Source organism: Mytilus galloprovincialis, chromosome 1 (genome assembly GCF_965363235.1).
Source record: "Mytilus galloprovincialis chromosome 1, xbMytGall1.hap1.1, whole genome shotgun sequence".
NCBI classification, from domain to species: Eukaryota; Metazoa; Mollusca; class Bivalvia; order Mytilida; family Mytilidae; genus Mytilus; species Mytilus galloprovincialis.
The window spans coordinates 15,181,490-15,196,625 of NC_134838.1; the positions used below are offsets into that span (position 1 = coordinate 15,181,490).

The window sequence follows — 15,136 nt, forward strand, 5'->3', positions numbered from 1 at the left end:
CTCCAGCTGAAAATTTCCAAATCTCCAGTTGTGGCTTGACAACTCTGTCACATGTCTGGGTATATAAGATTATACAATCATTACAATATTATATTGTTCGTTCCATTTTTGTCAAACATTTGTACACTACCTGCCACGAATTAGCCTAAATGCGGTGCTTAAAAGTGCCTCAAATACCAAAAATCAAATCAAATTGTACACTACCAATGTGAATGAACCTTTAACAATAATTTGTAATGTCATGATAATAATCATTTAAAATTGTTGTTTTTTTTTGGGCCCATGATTGGATGATAAAAATTCTTGAATCTAATACATCATTACATGTTTATATAATATGTATAAAATAATGAATAAAAGAACTGAAGTTATGGGATTGTGCGCACATAGTGACGTCTATAGGTTTAAAATGATGTTTGTTGAGTTTGAGTTACTTCCCTTGGCAATGATGAAGGGATAAACATGGAATACACAAAAGTCTTACAAGAGTTCCTTACTACTACTAGATTGAAGTAATAAATACTAATGCAGGTCCAAAAAAAATTAAATTGTTTAGAAAAGTTCTTTTTCTATAGTCTAGCAGTCAGGATAACAAGTTGAAGTTGAAATATTATTTTATTTAAAGATAAAAATATTTTATGTATCTTTTCAGGTTCAAGATGAACATTTCAAAAAGTGTTTTGCTATTGAAAAGCAGAACAAGCAAAAGTGTAGTAGATGTTCATAGCAGAATAAATGTGTCTTTAGCACCATGCTGTCAGTGTTTACATAACCAGAACAATAATACATTCAGCCGTTCAAGGAAGTTCTCTAGTGGATACCATTTCAGTCATAATAAACTAAATGGTAGAAAATTTTTGCAACCAAATTTTTTTCCAGAACAATCTTTAAAAACTTCGCTTAGTGGTATCAGACAGCACAACTTTCCTCCAGATGGCAGCTGTTTTAAAGGGAAGGATGCTTATAGGAAACAAACAAGAAACTTAAGTGTAACACCAAAAGCTATTTTAGATGCATCCCCAAAAAGTTTACAGCCATATCTGAGACTTATCAGATTTGATAAACCAATAGGTAATTTCCCAATTACTGTAAATTCAGAAACTATAATATTGTGTGTGCGATTTTGTCATTTTAAACTTTAATGCGATTTTAATTTTTTGGGATTTTTAGAAAAATCATGTTTGATTCATATATAAAAAAATGTGAGTTTTAATTGTTGCTATTATAATCCTGGCGCATTTTTCGCAATTCTGAATCTACAGTTATTATAAAGATAACTTGATATTAATATTAGTCTTTTCATGACAACAAGCAGTCATGCTTTTAAAGTATGATTAATTTCGATACTAAAACAATGGAACATAACTGTACTTTAAAATTCAAGATGACAACAGAAGTGTGATTATGATAACTTAAAAAAATGACAATAAATTATTGTTGACAAAATCATCAAAATGACATGTAAAACTATTAAGGCCAAATAAAAATATATGTGTGGTTCCAGTAACCCTACCGTCCCTACTTTTTCGGCTTAAAAAAAGCCTACCCTAAAGATTTTATTGTAATTTTTCATTAAGCACTGTTAAAGTCAGAATGTTGCTCCCATAGACTCAATGTAGAAAAAAAACATAAAATAAAAAAATCCTTATCTACCTACCCTAACTTTTTTTCAGATGTAACTGGAACCACACATACTTTTTTATTTGGCCTAAGAGACAAAATCATCATACCCTAAGTCAGCCACTGTAATCAGATGTACAAGTACAATGTACAACAAACATGAAAAATGCTGGCTATAAAACTATTTTATTGATAATTTGTTGTCTTATTTGAAGGTGATATGTATACAAATACAATTATATCTGGTGAATTATTGTAGGAACTTGGTTGTTGTACTGGCCCTGTACATGGAGCATAGGTTTAGCTGCAGCACCAGGTCATCTTCCTGACCTTTGGCTTTTGACCTTGTTTGGAGCAGGTGCATTCTTCATGAGAGGTGCTGGCTGTATTGTTAATGATATGTGGGACAGAGATATTGATAAAAAGGTGAATGATAACTACTTAATTTGGAAAAATGTTAAAAATATGTGCACATCAGCCCCATTGTATTGACAATGTGGCCAAATGAATAGGGTGGATTTGACAAGGGGGTTACAATACTATAACCCTTTAATCAGTGGGAAATTTAAGAGGGAATGTAGTTTTGACTCTTTGCGTTTAATAATTTCCACCGAACATAGTAAATGATAGTGCAGGTGGGGCAATTGTGTACTATGAAAATATTTTTGTTTTGTTATGTGATTTCATACCTCTTTTTTTTTTACCAGACCTGGCTTCAATGAAACAGATTAAGGCTTGCTTTACCTTAGTTTTGTTTGTGGACCAATACCAATGACATGTATGACATGTATGACATGTATGAGGGGTTAAAGAGTTTCTGATTATTATACCTTGATACATGTATCTCTTATTGAATGGTATCAGATCTATCCCTAACAAAAACATTACATTGTAAGATCCAAACCTTAACCTGAAAGTAATGGAAATTAAAGAATGTCCAAATTTGATATGTTTGAATATGACATGTAAAACTAAACTATAGGAGACTAAACTATCGAACACAAAGTCAGCCTCTATATTTTGAGATACATTAAATGCAAGCTATTAATATTATAGTGAATGGATATGAAGAAACCACACTTATTATTAAACAGGTTGAAAGAACAAAGCTTCGACCTTTAGCTAGTGGAGAATTGACGTACTTCCAGGGTTTGTGTTGTCTTGGTGGGATGTTGTCTGTCTCACTAGGAATCCTTCTACAGTTAAACTGGTACAGGTATGTTACTTTGTATTTGTCCATTTATAATATATTGCAGAAAAAGTGTCACAAAAACATGAGATTTATAAGTCTAATGACCATGAAGTTGGTTAAAAATATCAAAAAGGCACATTATTTGCATGAACCATTAAATAACAAAGCAGAAAACACATGAAAATAGAAATGTTTAGTTCAAGGACTACACAGTTATAAGTTCTAAAGAAAGTAAAAAAGAACAACACTCACAGGTTTAATACTTACTGATTGGAAACAAAAATACTTACAATCAGCTTAAGGTAGTTCGCTTCTCAGTTTCAAAGTAATTAACTTTTCAAAAAACTAGTTTATATAGATAGGGGATTAATAAAGGAATCCAAAGAGCAAAAAAAATATATAGGTCACCATGCTTGTTTTCGAGATATTAGCCATTGAAATTTTGGCGGGAAAATATTCTCTCTTGACTTTTCATAGCTTTATCATTGACAAGTTGAAGTCCTCAAAAACTGTTAAAATGTAATTAAAATTTTATAAGACTTTTACAGATGGCTTATAATTATACATGTAAAAGATTTACAAAAAGAAAAATGGGGGTCACCGGGCAAATTTTTTCAAGACATTCAAATGGATAAAACCAGAGGATTCAGAAAATCTGACAAAAAATCTAAAACATGACAAGCCAGCTTCCTTAATATTTACCGGTATGTCTATAGATATTGTACATTTTCATGTTTAATAGATAATACTGGACACTCGTGACTAAAAAGTATGATTTCAATAGTAAAGCTGTAGATGCAAATGTTTCACATTGTAATTTTGTTGACAGTGTTGTTTTGGGAGCAGCTTCTATGGTCCTGGTCATTACATATCCACTTGCCAAGAGGGTAACATTCTGGCCACAGGCAATGCTAGGTAAGTATGGCAATCAAATTTTGCTGGAAATATATTAGTTAAAGCAACAGAGAATTGGTTGCAACAAAATAAACTGTACTAAGTTTTTATACATCGAAAATATTTTATACATGAAGCAGTGTATACTTTACATTTTCAAGGTTAACATTGTAAATTATAGAAGACAATTTAATTTGACTGAAAATTAAAAAGCACAGTATAACTGTAATGTTATTCAGAATTGATGTTCAAGCAATATTAAGAAAACATGAAATGCAACACGAGCGTATTTAGACTACTCAATATCTTACCATTACATAAATGTTTTTTTCTTATACATGTAGATACTAGAAAAATGGTATTATTTATTCTATAAAATGATTTATAACATTTGTATGTTTTGTTGTATACATGCTAGTTTTCTATTTTAGGAGTGACTTTAAATTGGGGTGTTCTGATAGCCTGGTCTGCAATACAAGGAAGTATTCAAACACCAGTTGCTTCCCTTTACTTAGCTTGTGTTTTGTACACAATGATCTACGATTCCATTTATTCCCATCAGGTACCTAACAGTTGTAGTACTTTAATAATGCCTTGGATATGGTAAACTTTCATTGTAGTCCTTATAATCACAGGCAAAAATTCTAGAAGTGGGTTTTTGCCTAAGATGGTCGGTTAAAATTGGTCGTTAGCTTATCAAAATGTAATTTTCCCACAAGGTTGTGCCATACTTTTGAGAAAATATAAACAGGAAGTTCCATGGTCTGTTTGTTGTATAAGCATGAAGCATGATTTTTTTTTGCAACTTGTATAGATCTGCTAGCTCCTTTAACTTTTCTGCTAGTGTAATTCACAAATTCTTTTCTCATCTTTTATAAACTATGTATTATAATGCTTGTGATATAATACTTTGCTTCATATCAGAAATCAAATAGATTCCTAAAATATACCACTAACAATGAAAGCATGCTCCAACAATTCTTTATGACCGTTAATACAAAAAAGTGTCATATGTTTGATATAAATAAATTTAGTGGTAAAAGAATTTTAATTAAGGGATAGATAAATTTGATATTACAGTGAGTTGACTATGGGTGTTACCGTTTACCTGTAGCTGTTGTTTAACCAGATTTTAACATTGACAATACAATAGTTACATCCCAGCTCCTTTGTTCTAACAGGGGTGATCTGAGCCAGATCACCCCAGTTTGAGTTTCTTTGTTATGCATGCTTTCCTTTGTTCTGTAACATTTTGGCGGGAATGTCAAATCCACTATAAAACTTATAGTTAATTATACGGAAAAGACTATCTATCAAAATTCACGTAGAAAAAAATCCAGTGTACATGTATATGCTGGGATTCGAACTTAAGACGTTTAGCATATCAAGCCACGTCACTTACCACTACACCAGGACAACTGGATACGAATTGATAGTAATTTGACATACTTAAAGGAAGCAAGATCTATTTTTAAGTGGGGCGAGTTGTCAGACCTTTATTCAGTGGGGTTTAAACCTTTTTCGTTAATAAGTGATTTTACAGACTGATTGTTCAATTTGATTTTACACTTTTTCAAAAGTGGGGCGAGTCGGTAAACAAGAGTTGGGCGATTTTTTTATAAAGTGGCGATATAGTGTGGGCCGATTGGCAAGTGGGGCGAGTTGACATTGTTTGATATCTACTCATCGTGTTTGGGGATCATAAAGGGTATACATCATATAGTAATATATGAAATATAATATACTGTAATGGTTGTATGGTGTTTTAAACAAGATTGTATGAATTGTAAATGGTTTTTTCGTCTAATCAAAAACAGCTGGGATGTAAAATAGTTATCCCACTCGGACTTGGTGTGTCAGTGTTAGATCAATTTTTTGGTAAATTTTAGAAATATTATCAATACAAGGGTTTTAAAACAATGAAAACCATAAACAGTTCTACTCTTTTAATTTTTTGATAGAATAATCCTAGGTCAAGAAAAAATTCAGGAAAAAAGCATGCTGAAAGTTTTGGTTAGGTGAATAAAAATCTTTACAGGTAGCATCAAGGTAGATTTAAATCTAACAAAACCAACTGGTCAATTTAAATGTCCCTATTGTATTGTCAATGTTTCAATCTGGTTGAACAAGAGCTACAGGTAAACGGTAGCACCCTTAGTCAACTCAATGTAATATTTGAAAAACTTTTGAAGATAAACTCTTATACTTGTACTTAACTTGAGGAAAATGATATCATAGAATAGCCACTTCTAATATGTATTTTTATAAGAAAGCATATATTTTGCCAGTTTTTAAGTGCCCTGGAAGTTTTTTTTTATGAGAAATGAATCCATCTATATTAATGATTTCTTGGAATGTTATTGCATGTGATTCATGTCAAAACCAAGTGGAGTTCCTTTAGAATAATTGTGGAAGGACGGAGAGTTTTATTTTAGAACAATGGTCATATATGGTTGTATGTCAATTTGAAGTACAAATGTTTATAAATTACTTAATGAAAATATGTTGGTTTTTTGGACTGATGAAGTTGTGAGTTTGAATGGGGATTGTGGCAAGGTGCATTTGACTCTGATCTTAATTGAATAGGATTACCAGTTTTATTGCCAAAGGTCAGTGATTCTCTCTGAGTACTCTAGCTTCTTCCACCAATATAAAGTGACCACCATTATATAACCAGGTGTGATGAAAGTGGTGTTTAACACAAATCAATTAACTATCAATTAATCTATCTAAGGGTGTTTATAAATCTAATAACAAGTCAGTTTCTTTTCTTTTGGCCTTAAAACCCCTTAATAAGCAAAGATATTGAAAATAATTACAACTGATTAATCAAGCATTGTAATGCAAAATTCATATGAGTTTGGGATATTTATTCTATCTTTATTTTTATAACAAAATTATACAATCATATGCATTTACTCTTTTGTTGTTGTAAATATTATTCTTTAATAATAATCTGTAAACTTTAGGAATTTACAGTAAATTCAGAAATTTTTGGAGGTACACAAAAATGGAAGATTCATCATTGTGATTTCAGAAAAATCTTCATACAAATGAACATATCTAGATATCAAAATGTGAGTTTGTATTATTGCAATACTCATCCAGTCACATCATTCACCATCATAAAAACCTCGCAATAATTTCTGCATTTACAGTAAATTGTATTTATTATTACATTGGACTTCAATTCCTCCTTGAGGAAATGTGCAGCACTGCTGGATGGTCCACTAGAAATTTTGTCTGGTGGACAATGTTTTTTTTACCAGGGTTTACTGATGTGAACAGACCATCACTGACAATTGACAATTAATCATAACCTATAATTCTTAATATTTTATATGACATTCAGTCTTGTAAATTATAATTTTATTCGTTAAGTTGAAATGTCTGATATTAACTTTGTACAAAATTGAAATGTTAAAACTCATATAAAAGCTAAAATTTTGATGTACTTGTGCTTTCAAGATGCGATTTTAAAATAGAATGATTTAAAATGTGTGATCCTAACATTGCATTATAGAAGTAGATCTTTGCTTGCTGCTTTTGGCTGTAGCTAGTCCAAATCATGAAATGACCAATATTAGCTGTTGCCATCACTTGTTATCTGTTCATTCTTTTCATGAAAATGCAGTGTTCATTTAAATGTAAAACAGAATTTTTCTTCAGAAACCACTGAACCAATTGCAACCAAATAAAACAAAAAATAAAAATTATAGCAGGTTTGCAATCTGTCTTAGGAAAGATAATTGCCAACCCAAACAAAAGCTTCAACTATTACTCTTTAGTATTGATAATAGAAAATTTGATTAAAAATCTATCAAAAAGGATAGTATAAAGCCACTTTTCTCCACAATTTTTAAGAACTCAAATTCCCAACTATTTTGGTGACTACTGCTACTTAGAAAAGATAAAAGCATCAAAAATTTATTCCAAAAAAATATTTTTGGCAGAATTGAACCATTTTTTTATTTTTTTTGTTGTTGTCATCTATAGTTTTCTTAACATCTTGCAGTGTTTTTGAGGTGGTGAAAATACTAATAGGTGAACAATGACTTCATCCTCCCTATAATCAATTTCAATATCAGAATATTAAATTTAAAAAAGATCAGCTCTCAACCAAAAAGCTCTTCGGCAATCGGAATGTTTGTGAAATGTTTAAAAACTTTAAGCTGTGATTTTAAAATATTCTTGTGAAAAATTAACAGACTTTTTTATCTATAGTATAACTTAGCATTTTTGAAAACCAAAATATTTTGTCACTGCATTTTTCTAAAGAGGTATTGTAGCTGCGTGAGCAATACATGCTACTTGGAGCCCATGTGCCCAAATACCTCATCTAAATTTTGGAGGAGAAATTGAGTTTGAAGTAAAATGGTGATTTTAAGTCACATTGAAGTAGGATATCATAAGAGCACATAGAAGCACAAATTCTAAAAATAACCAACCCTCAAGATATACATGTGGTATCTGGTATCTTCTATAATTACTACTTGGAATGGTCACTTAAATGGAATCATCAATTTGCTATGGCTATTCAGGACACCCCATTAGAGACCAGTCCTAATTTGTAGCTCAGTAATCTTGCTTGGCTTTCTTATCATTTACATGCATATTTGTTGTTAGGGTTAACCTTCAACTATGGGACTATGTTAGGTTGGGCTGCAGTTACAGGCGGGATAGATTGGACCGTTGTTCTTCCCCTTTATATTGGCAGTATGGCATGGACTCTTTCCTATGACACAATATATGCTCATCAAGTGAGTAAGATATACAACTTATAGATTTGGTTTCTGTTCTCCTGGCACTTCATTTTGGTTTGTTAATTCTAGTTTGTTGGTACGTTGTTTGAAGCAGGTAAGTGAAGCACTTCAATTATATTTATTTTCAATTCAGTTTTTTTTTTTAATATTCCAGTATGATTTCTCTGTTACGTTTTGTACTTTTATTTATGACATTCTTTAAAAATTGTAAAAATTGAATTTAGTACAATTTAGAAATTTAGAAATTTAAAAAAATTTGTTTTTATTTGTAAATGAAGAAAGTTTAATTGATAGTCAAGTGCTCAAAAATACACATTCCTTTTGTACACCTTAACTCATTTGGTGTTTCTAATAATTCCCTATTTATTTTTGTGTACACTGGTGAAATAACCACAAAAATGTGGTAGTATTTTATAATATAGACCACATATTTCCTGCATATTTCTTGGGAAAAAGATGCACACTTGAAAAAGTTATGGTTTTTTGGTTAGTAATTTTTTGTCTTGGAAAGAGATATTAATTAAAGTTAAAAATCTACTATTCTTAACAAAGACATTTTTTAAAAGTAATCTTAAAATGTCTTGTTTGTTCAGAAATATATATAGTTCTTCCTACCTCAGCACATCACAGATTAATACCTGTACCCATAATATATTATATGTAAACCCTGATTGTGTACTTTACAGCAGTGAACCAACACATGGGATTGAAATTCTTACAAAGTAAAATATTTTCTGATTATTTATAATGTATTTGTAACAAGTTCACCTGCATAATCAGGTCATATATTACAAGTTCAGCGTTCTGTAGATAAGTATACAATCAATTTGGAAGTACTTAAAATTTAACAAACCTACTCAATGTTGTAAAAATCAGGAGAAAAGACTTGAGAAAGGTAATTTTATATAGTCTGACTGGGTATGTACGGTAAACACATTTAAAAAAGGGTATATCAACTTGTTATCCTGTGTATGCATGTAATACTTGCAGCTGGATACTTATCACCATCAAATCTTTTGATCAATTTGAATGACTATTTCAGAGCTTAACTTTTTGCATAGGATCCCTTTCAGAGCTTAACTTTTTGCATAGGATCCCTTTCAGAGCTTAACTTTTTGCATAGGATCCCTTTCAGAGCTTAACTTTTTGCATAGGATCCCTTTCAGAGTAAATCTACTTTTTAGTCATTTTTAGGGCTCATTCTCTTTTATTGTTTGAAGGTATTTTTGTCTGCACATTTCCTGACATTCAGCATATTTGATGGCCTTGTGGAGACCGTCTTGCTTCATGTGTAGGTCATAAGTTTGATCCCTGGCTATTATGATTACTTTTAAATGTTTCAAAACGGATATGCACTCATTTTATTGGTTGCTTTTATTAACTCTGGACTTGATGTAAAGAAGATTAAAATGCTGAAAAAGCTTCGAAGCTTTCATTTTATATGATTGGTAAAAAAACTAAGTTTTGATGTCAACACTCAAGTAACATTACCTCTCTGTAAAGAACAAACAGTAAAAGAGCAGCTCTTAATCAACAACTTGTGTTCCTATTAAGAAATGCTTTTACAGCCCTATAGAATTATTCAAAGAAGCTAAAACTATGAAATAAGAGTTTTATCAAGCTTTGTGTTCTTCAACCTAAGTCACTGATAAGCTAAGCATGATGTGCAGTCAAAGCTTTTGTATTCAATAAGAAAATAAAATATAATATTGAGATCCTAATGAAACATACATGTAATGTAGTGTTTTAGTTTAGTATAAAATGATTTATAAGCTTAAATGATTGATATACATTTGTATATATATATATTTTAATACTAAATACATTTGTACTTCAACATACTGTACAATATTTCAGAACGTTTAAATAAAAAGTAATTTCAATAAGACTAATTTTTTTTCAGGATAAATATGATGATATGCTGATTGGGGTCAAATCAACAGCATTGAAATTTGGTGATAAGACAAAGCATTGGTTGACTGGTTTTGGAACTATAATGATTGGAGGTTTGACATTGACAGGGGTAGCATTAGATCAGACCTGGCCGTATTATACTGGTGTATCAATAACAGCTGCTCATTTAGCATATCAGGTAAGTTATGTAAACAATAGCAGTAGATCTGAGATCAAGAGATGGGCAATTCCATATAAGGTTACCAATGGATCACCCCTAAATAATTCCTCTGATACAATTTTCTGATACTTTGCCAATATGTAGATTTACCCTGCTTTTTCAAATATATAATTATAAGTATGTGTCACCATGTTATTTTTCAAGCTTCAAGCTGTACAAAATTGAGCTTGTGCAAAAAAGCTCAACTATGCATAGATTATTCATGAAAAATACTATTTTATAAACAGAAAGAAATCTATCAGATAGAATTTCAGAAGATAGGGCCTTTTGTCTGATTTTTAAAACACTGTCTTTTGTTTAGATTTTAAATTCTCTGTTGCTGCAATATAGCCTTTTTGTATTGATATGCTGTTAAGAAATCACTTACCAATCAATCAATCAAAATAAGCATAGTAGATCATAGAAAACAGGAGTTGCAATAACTGCACATCTGGTAGTCTGATATAAACCATAATATACTGGTTTGGTACTAGTAATAAAGCATGTCCAGTAGTCTTTTAGAAGATAAGTTAAATACTGTTAAATTGAAAACAGCATAATACAAATTCTGCTTTAAATAGAATATATATATCATCTGTTTATTTTATTAGCACCTTGCCCCATTATATGGGGATGTTGCTAGACAATCAAGAGACAGTAACTCTGGATAAGGTATCAATGATATTTATGGAAAACACCAAATTATTATTTTACACACCTTTTTAGCTCACCTGTCCCGAAGGGACAAGTGAGCTTATGCCATCACTTGGCGTCCGTCGTCTGTCGTCGTCTGTCGTCGTAAACTATTTCAAGAATCTTCTCCTCTGAAACTACTGGGCCAAATACTTTCAAACTTTAACTGAATGTTCCTTAGGGTATCTAATTTATAAATTGTATCCGAAGTTTTGATCTATCAACAAACATGGTCGCCATTGCTAAAAATAGAACATAGGGGTCAAATGCAGTTTTTGGCTTATAACTCAAAAACCAAAGCATTTAGAGCAAATCTGACAGGGGTAATATTGTTTATCAGGTCAAGATCTATCTGCCCTGAAATTTTCAGATGAATCAGACAACCCGTTGTTGGGTTGCTGCCCCTGAATTGGTAATTTTAAGGAAATTTTGCTGTTTTTGGTTATCTTGAATATTATTATAGATAGAGATAAACTGTAAACAGCAATAATGTTCAGCAAAGTAAGATTTACAAATAAGTCAACATGACGGAAATGGTCAGTTGACCCCTTTAGGAGTTATTGCCCTTTATAGTCAATTTTTAACCATTTTTCGTAAATCTTAGTAATCTTTTACAAAAATCTTCTCCTCTGAAACTACTGGGCCAAATACTTCCAAACTTTAATTGAATGTTCCTTAGGGTATCTAGTTTGTAAATTGTATCCGAAGTTATGATCTATCAACAAACATGGTCGCCATTGCTAAAAATAGAACATAGGGGTCAAATGCAGTTTTTGGCTTATAACTCAAAAACCAAAGCATTTAGAGCAAATCTGACATGGGGTAATATTGTTTATCAGGTCAAGATCTATCTGCCCTGAAATTTTCAGATGAATCAGACAACCCGTTGTTGGGTTGCTGCCCCTGAATTGGTAATTTTAAGGAAATTTTGCTGTTTTTGGTTATTATCTTGAATATTATTATAGATAGCGATAAACTGTAAACAGGAATAATGTTCAGCAAAGTAAGATTTACAAATAAGTCAACATGACGGAAATGGTCAGTTGACCCCTTTAGGAGTTATTGCCCTTTATAGTCAATTTTTAACCATTTTTCGTAAATCTTAGTAATCTTTTACAAAAATCTTCTCCTCTGAAACTACTGGGCCAAATACTTCCAAACTTTAACTGAATGTTCCTTAGGGTATCTAGTTTGTAAATTGTATCCGAAGTTGTGATCTATCAACAAACATGGTCGCCATTGCTAAAAATAGAACATAGGGGTCAAATGCAGTTTTTGGCTTATAACTCAAAAACCAAAGCATTTAGAGCAAATTTGACATGGGACTATATTGTTTATCAGGTCAAGATCTATCTGCCCTGAAATTTTCAGATGAATCAGACAACCTGTTGTTGGGTTACTGCCCCTGAATTGGTAATTTTAAAGAAATTTTGCTGTTTTTGGTTATTATCTTGAATATTATTATAGATAGAGATAAACTGTAAACAGCAATAATGTTCAGCAAAGTAAGATTTACAAATAAGTCAACATGAAGGAAATGGTCAGTTGACCCCTTTAGGAGTTATTGCCCTTTATAGTCAATTTTTAACCATTTTTCGTAAATCTTAGTAATCTTTTACAAAAATCTTCTCCTCTGAAACTACTGGGCCAAATACTTCCAAACTTTAACTTAATGTTCCTTAGGGTATCTAGTTTGTAAATTGTATCCGAAGTTATGATCTATCAACAAACATGGTCGCCATTGCTAAAAATAGAACATAGGGGTCAAATACAGTTTTTGGCTTATAACTCAAAAACCAAAGCATTTAGAGCAAATCTGACGTGGGTAATATTGTTTATCAGGTCAAGATCTATCTGCCCTGAAATTTTCAGATGAATCAGACAACCTGTTGTTGGGTTGCTGCCCCTGAATTGATAATTTTAAGGAAATTTTGCTGTTTTTGTTTATTATCTTGAATATAATTATAGATAGAAATAAACTGTAAACAGCAATAATGTTCAGCAAAGTAAGATCTTCAATTAAGTCAAATTGACCAAAATTGTCAATTGACCACTTAAGGAGTTATTGCCCTTTAAAGACTTTTTTTCACAATTTGTTCATCATGTTGACTTACTTTAAAAAATCTTCTCCTTTGAAACTGCTGTATCAATTTCAGCCAAACTTAGGCTAAATGAGTTTCAGAGTATCTAGTATAAATTTTATATTTTATTTCCTTGTATGTCAAGAAACATAGCTCCTATGGCTAAAATAGAACATAGGAGAAAATGATTATTTTTTTTGGCTTTTGAAGAAAATAGGACGATCCAAAAAACATTTAAATAAATTGAAAAGCCAAAATAATCATTGATGAGAGATTTAACCAAAAGAATTAAGGTGAGCGATTCAGGCTCTTGAGAGCCTCTTGTTAGTTAATAAAGTTGTTAAATGTGAAATCATAATCTATTGTAGTGTCTTGAAATTATCTGTAGCCTATCTAATATGCAATTGTTTTTATTTTTTTACAGTTATATACAGTAGATTTGAACAATGCAGATGATTGTGCTGCAAAATTTAGATCTAATACAGGACTTGGTTTTGTGATGTTTATCGGCATAGTTACTGGAACATTGATGAAAACACAGAAAAATAAAAATGATCAACTTGATAATGTAGAATGAAATTGTTATCTTGAACTGATTATTTTTTTCTATATTTTATATGACAATAAGATTTGTAACAATATATTTTTAATCTGTTATTTTGTTAAATATTCTGGATGAAAGAACCCAGTTAACTACCGGTATATGCCCATCACGTTGCATTCTTCAATTCTTTATCTCCATTGAACCTTAACATTACATTCCTAAACTAAACTTAAAAGTGTATCTAAACAAAACATCTGATGGAGAGTTGATTCATTGGCAACCATACCAGAGCTTCTTGTTTTTATATGAAGTTTTGTTTATAAAAGCCTACATTTTTACTTTTCAACAAACAAAATGGATGGCCACAATGGTGCTGATTTGTTTATCTAAATTTTCTTCATATCAATTGAATTAAAAAAAAAATAACTGAATGGAAATGAGGAATCTAAGGTACAAAGATTCATTGATTTGCTCTGATTTAACTGCAAACAAAATTTATACAATACCAAAATAGATTTCCATGGATAAAGACACTAAGAGAAAATACAGGTATGAAATTACTTAATAATGTTTGAGTTCAAAGAAATGTTTCCGATAGATATAATACTTTTGTTACATTTGTGTATTTAGAGCACCAATGAGCAATACAGTCAGCTGAGCATAATGTATGATAGTAGTATATGGGTGAATCATGGTTGTTAATGAAATATATATATTTATTGTGTCATCATTTTGTATGTTTACAAACTTGAATGAATTTTAAATAAAATTAAAAATTTATCATAAAGTTTTTTGTTTTGCTGACAGTAGTATTCACATACCAGGAAAATAAGAGGTTTACAAAGATGAGACAGCAAACTAGCATTAATAGCAACGAAATAAGCTCATCCAGTGGTTGTCAGTATCCAACAGGTGCTTAAACCATAGAATAAACTATGCTGGCTTAAAAGAATGAGCAAAAGGAATTTACAATGATCAGAAAATATCAAATCAGACAAGCCAGAGATGTAAGACTTCTTTCTATATTCATGAGCTGCTATACAACCATATGCATTTAGTAGAAAAGTTTAAAAACATCTCAAACATCTCCTGATTACCAGGTATCTAGATAACAAGAAAAACGATTTAAAAAAAACAAACTTCAAAGTACAAATCTCTCCTTTGGAAGGCACAAACCTTACATTGGTCAGAAGGCACAAACCTTACATTGGTCAGAAGGAACAAGAAGTTGAGCTA

General features: G+C 31.1%; 1 protein-coding gene across 3 annotated transcripts in view; it reads left to right on the plus strand.

Annotated features, from left to right (window-relative positions):
* LOC143066735 (4-hydroxybenzoate polyprenyltransferase, mitochondrial-like) overlaps positions 1–14,687 on the plus strand; it is a 52,261-nt gene extending 37,574 nt beyond the window's left edge. For 2 of the 3 annotated variants that reach the window (XM_076239549.1, XM_076239561.1), the window contains 7 exons: positions 653–1,071; positions 1,880–2,046; positions 2,715–2,836; positions 3,642–3,727; positions 8,333–8,466; positions 10,373–10,561; positions 13,781–14,687. In XM_076239549.1, coding sequence (XP_076095664.1) covers positions 653–1,071; positions 1,880–2,046; positions 2,715–2,836; positions 3,642–3,727; positions 8,333–8,466; positions 10,373–10,561; positions 13,781–13,933 — 1,270 coding nt within the window. In that variant the 3' untranslated portion in view covers positions 13,934–14,687. Of the gene's footprint in view, positions 1–652; positions 1,072–1,879; positions 2,047–2,714; positions 2,837–3,641; positions 3,728–4,137; positions 4,269–8,332; positions 8,467–10,372; positions 10,562–13,780 lie in introns of those variants that run through there. The other variant, XM_076239554.1, reaches the window with a different exon arrangement.
* Positions 14,688–15,136: the final 449 nt, after the last annotated feature.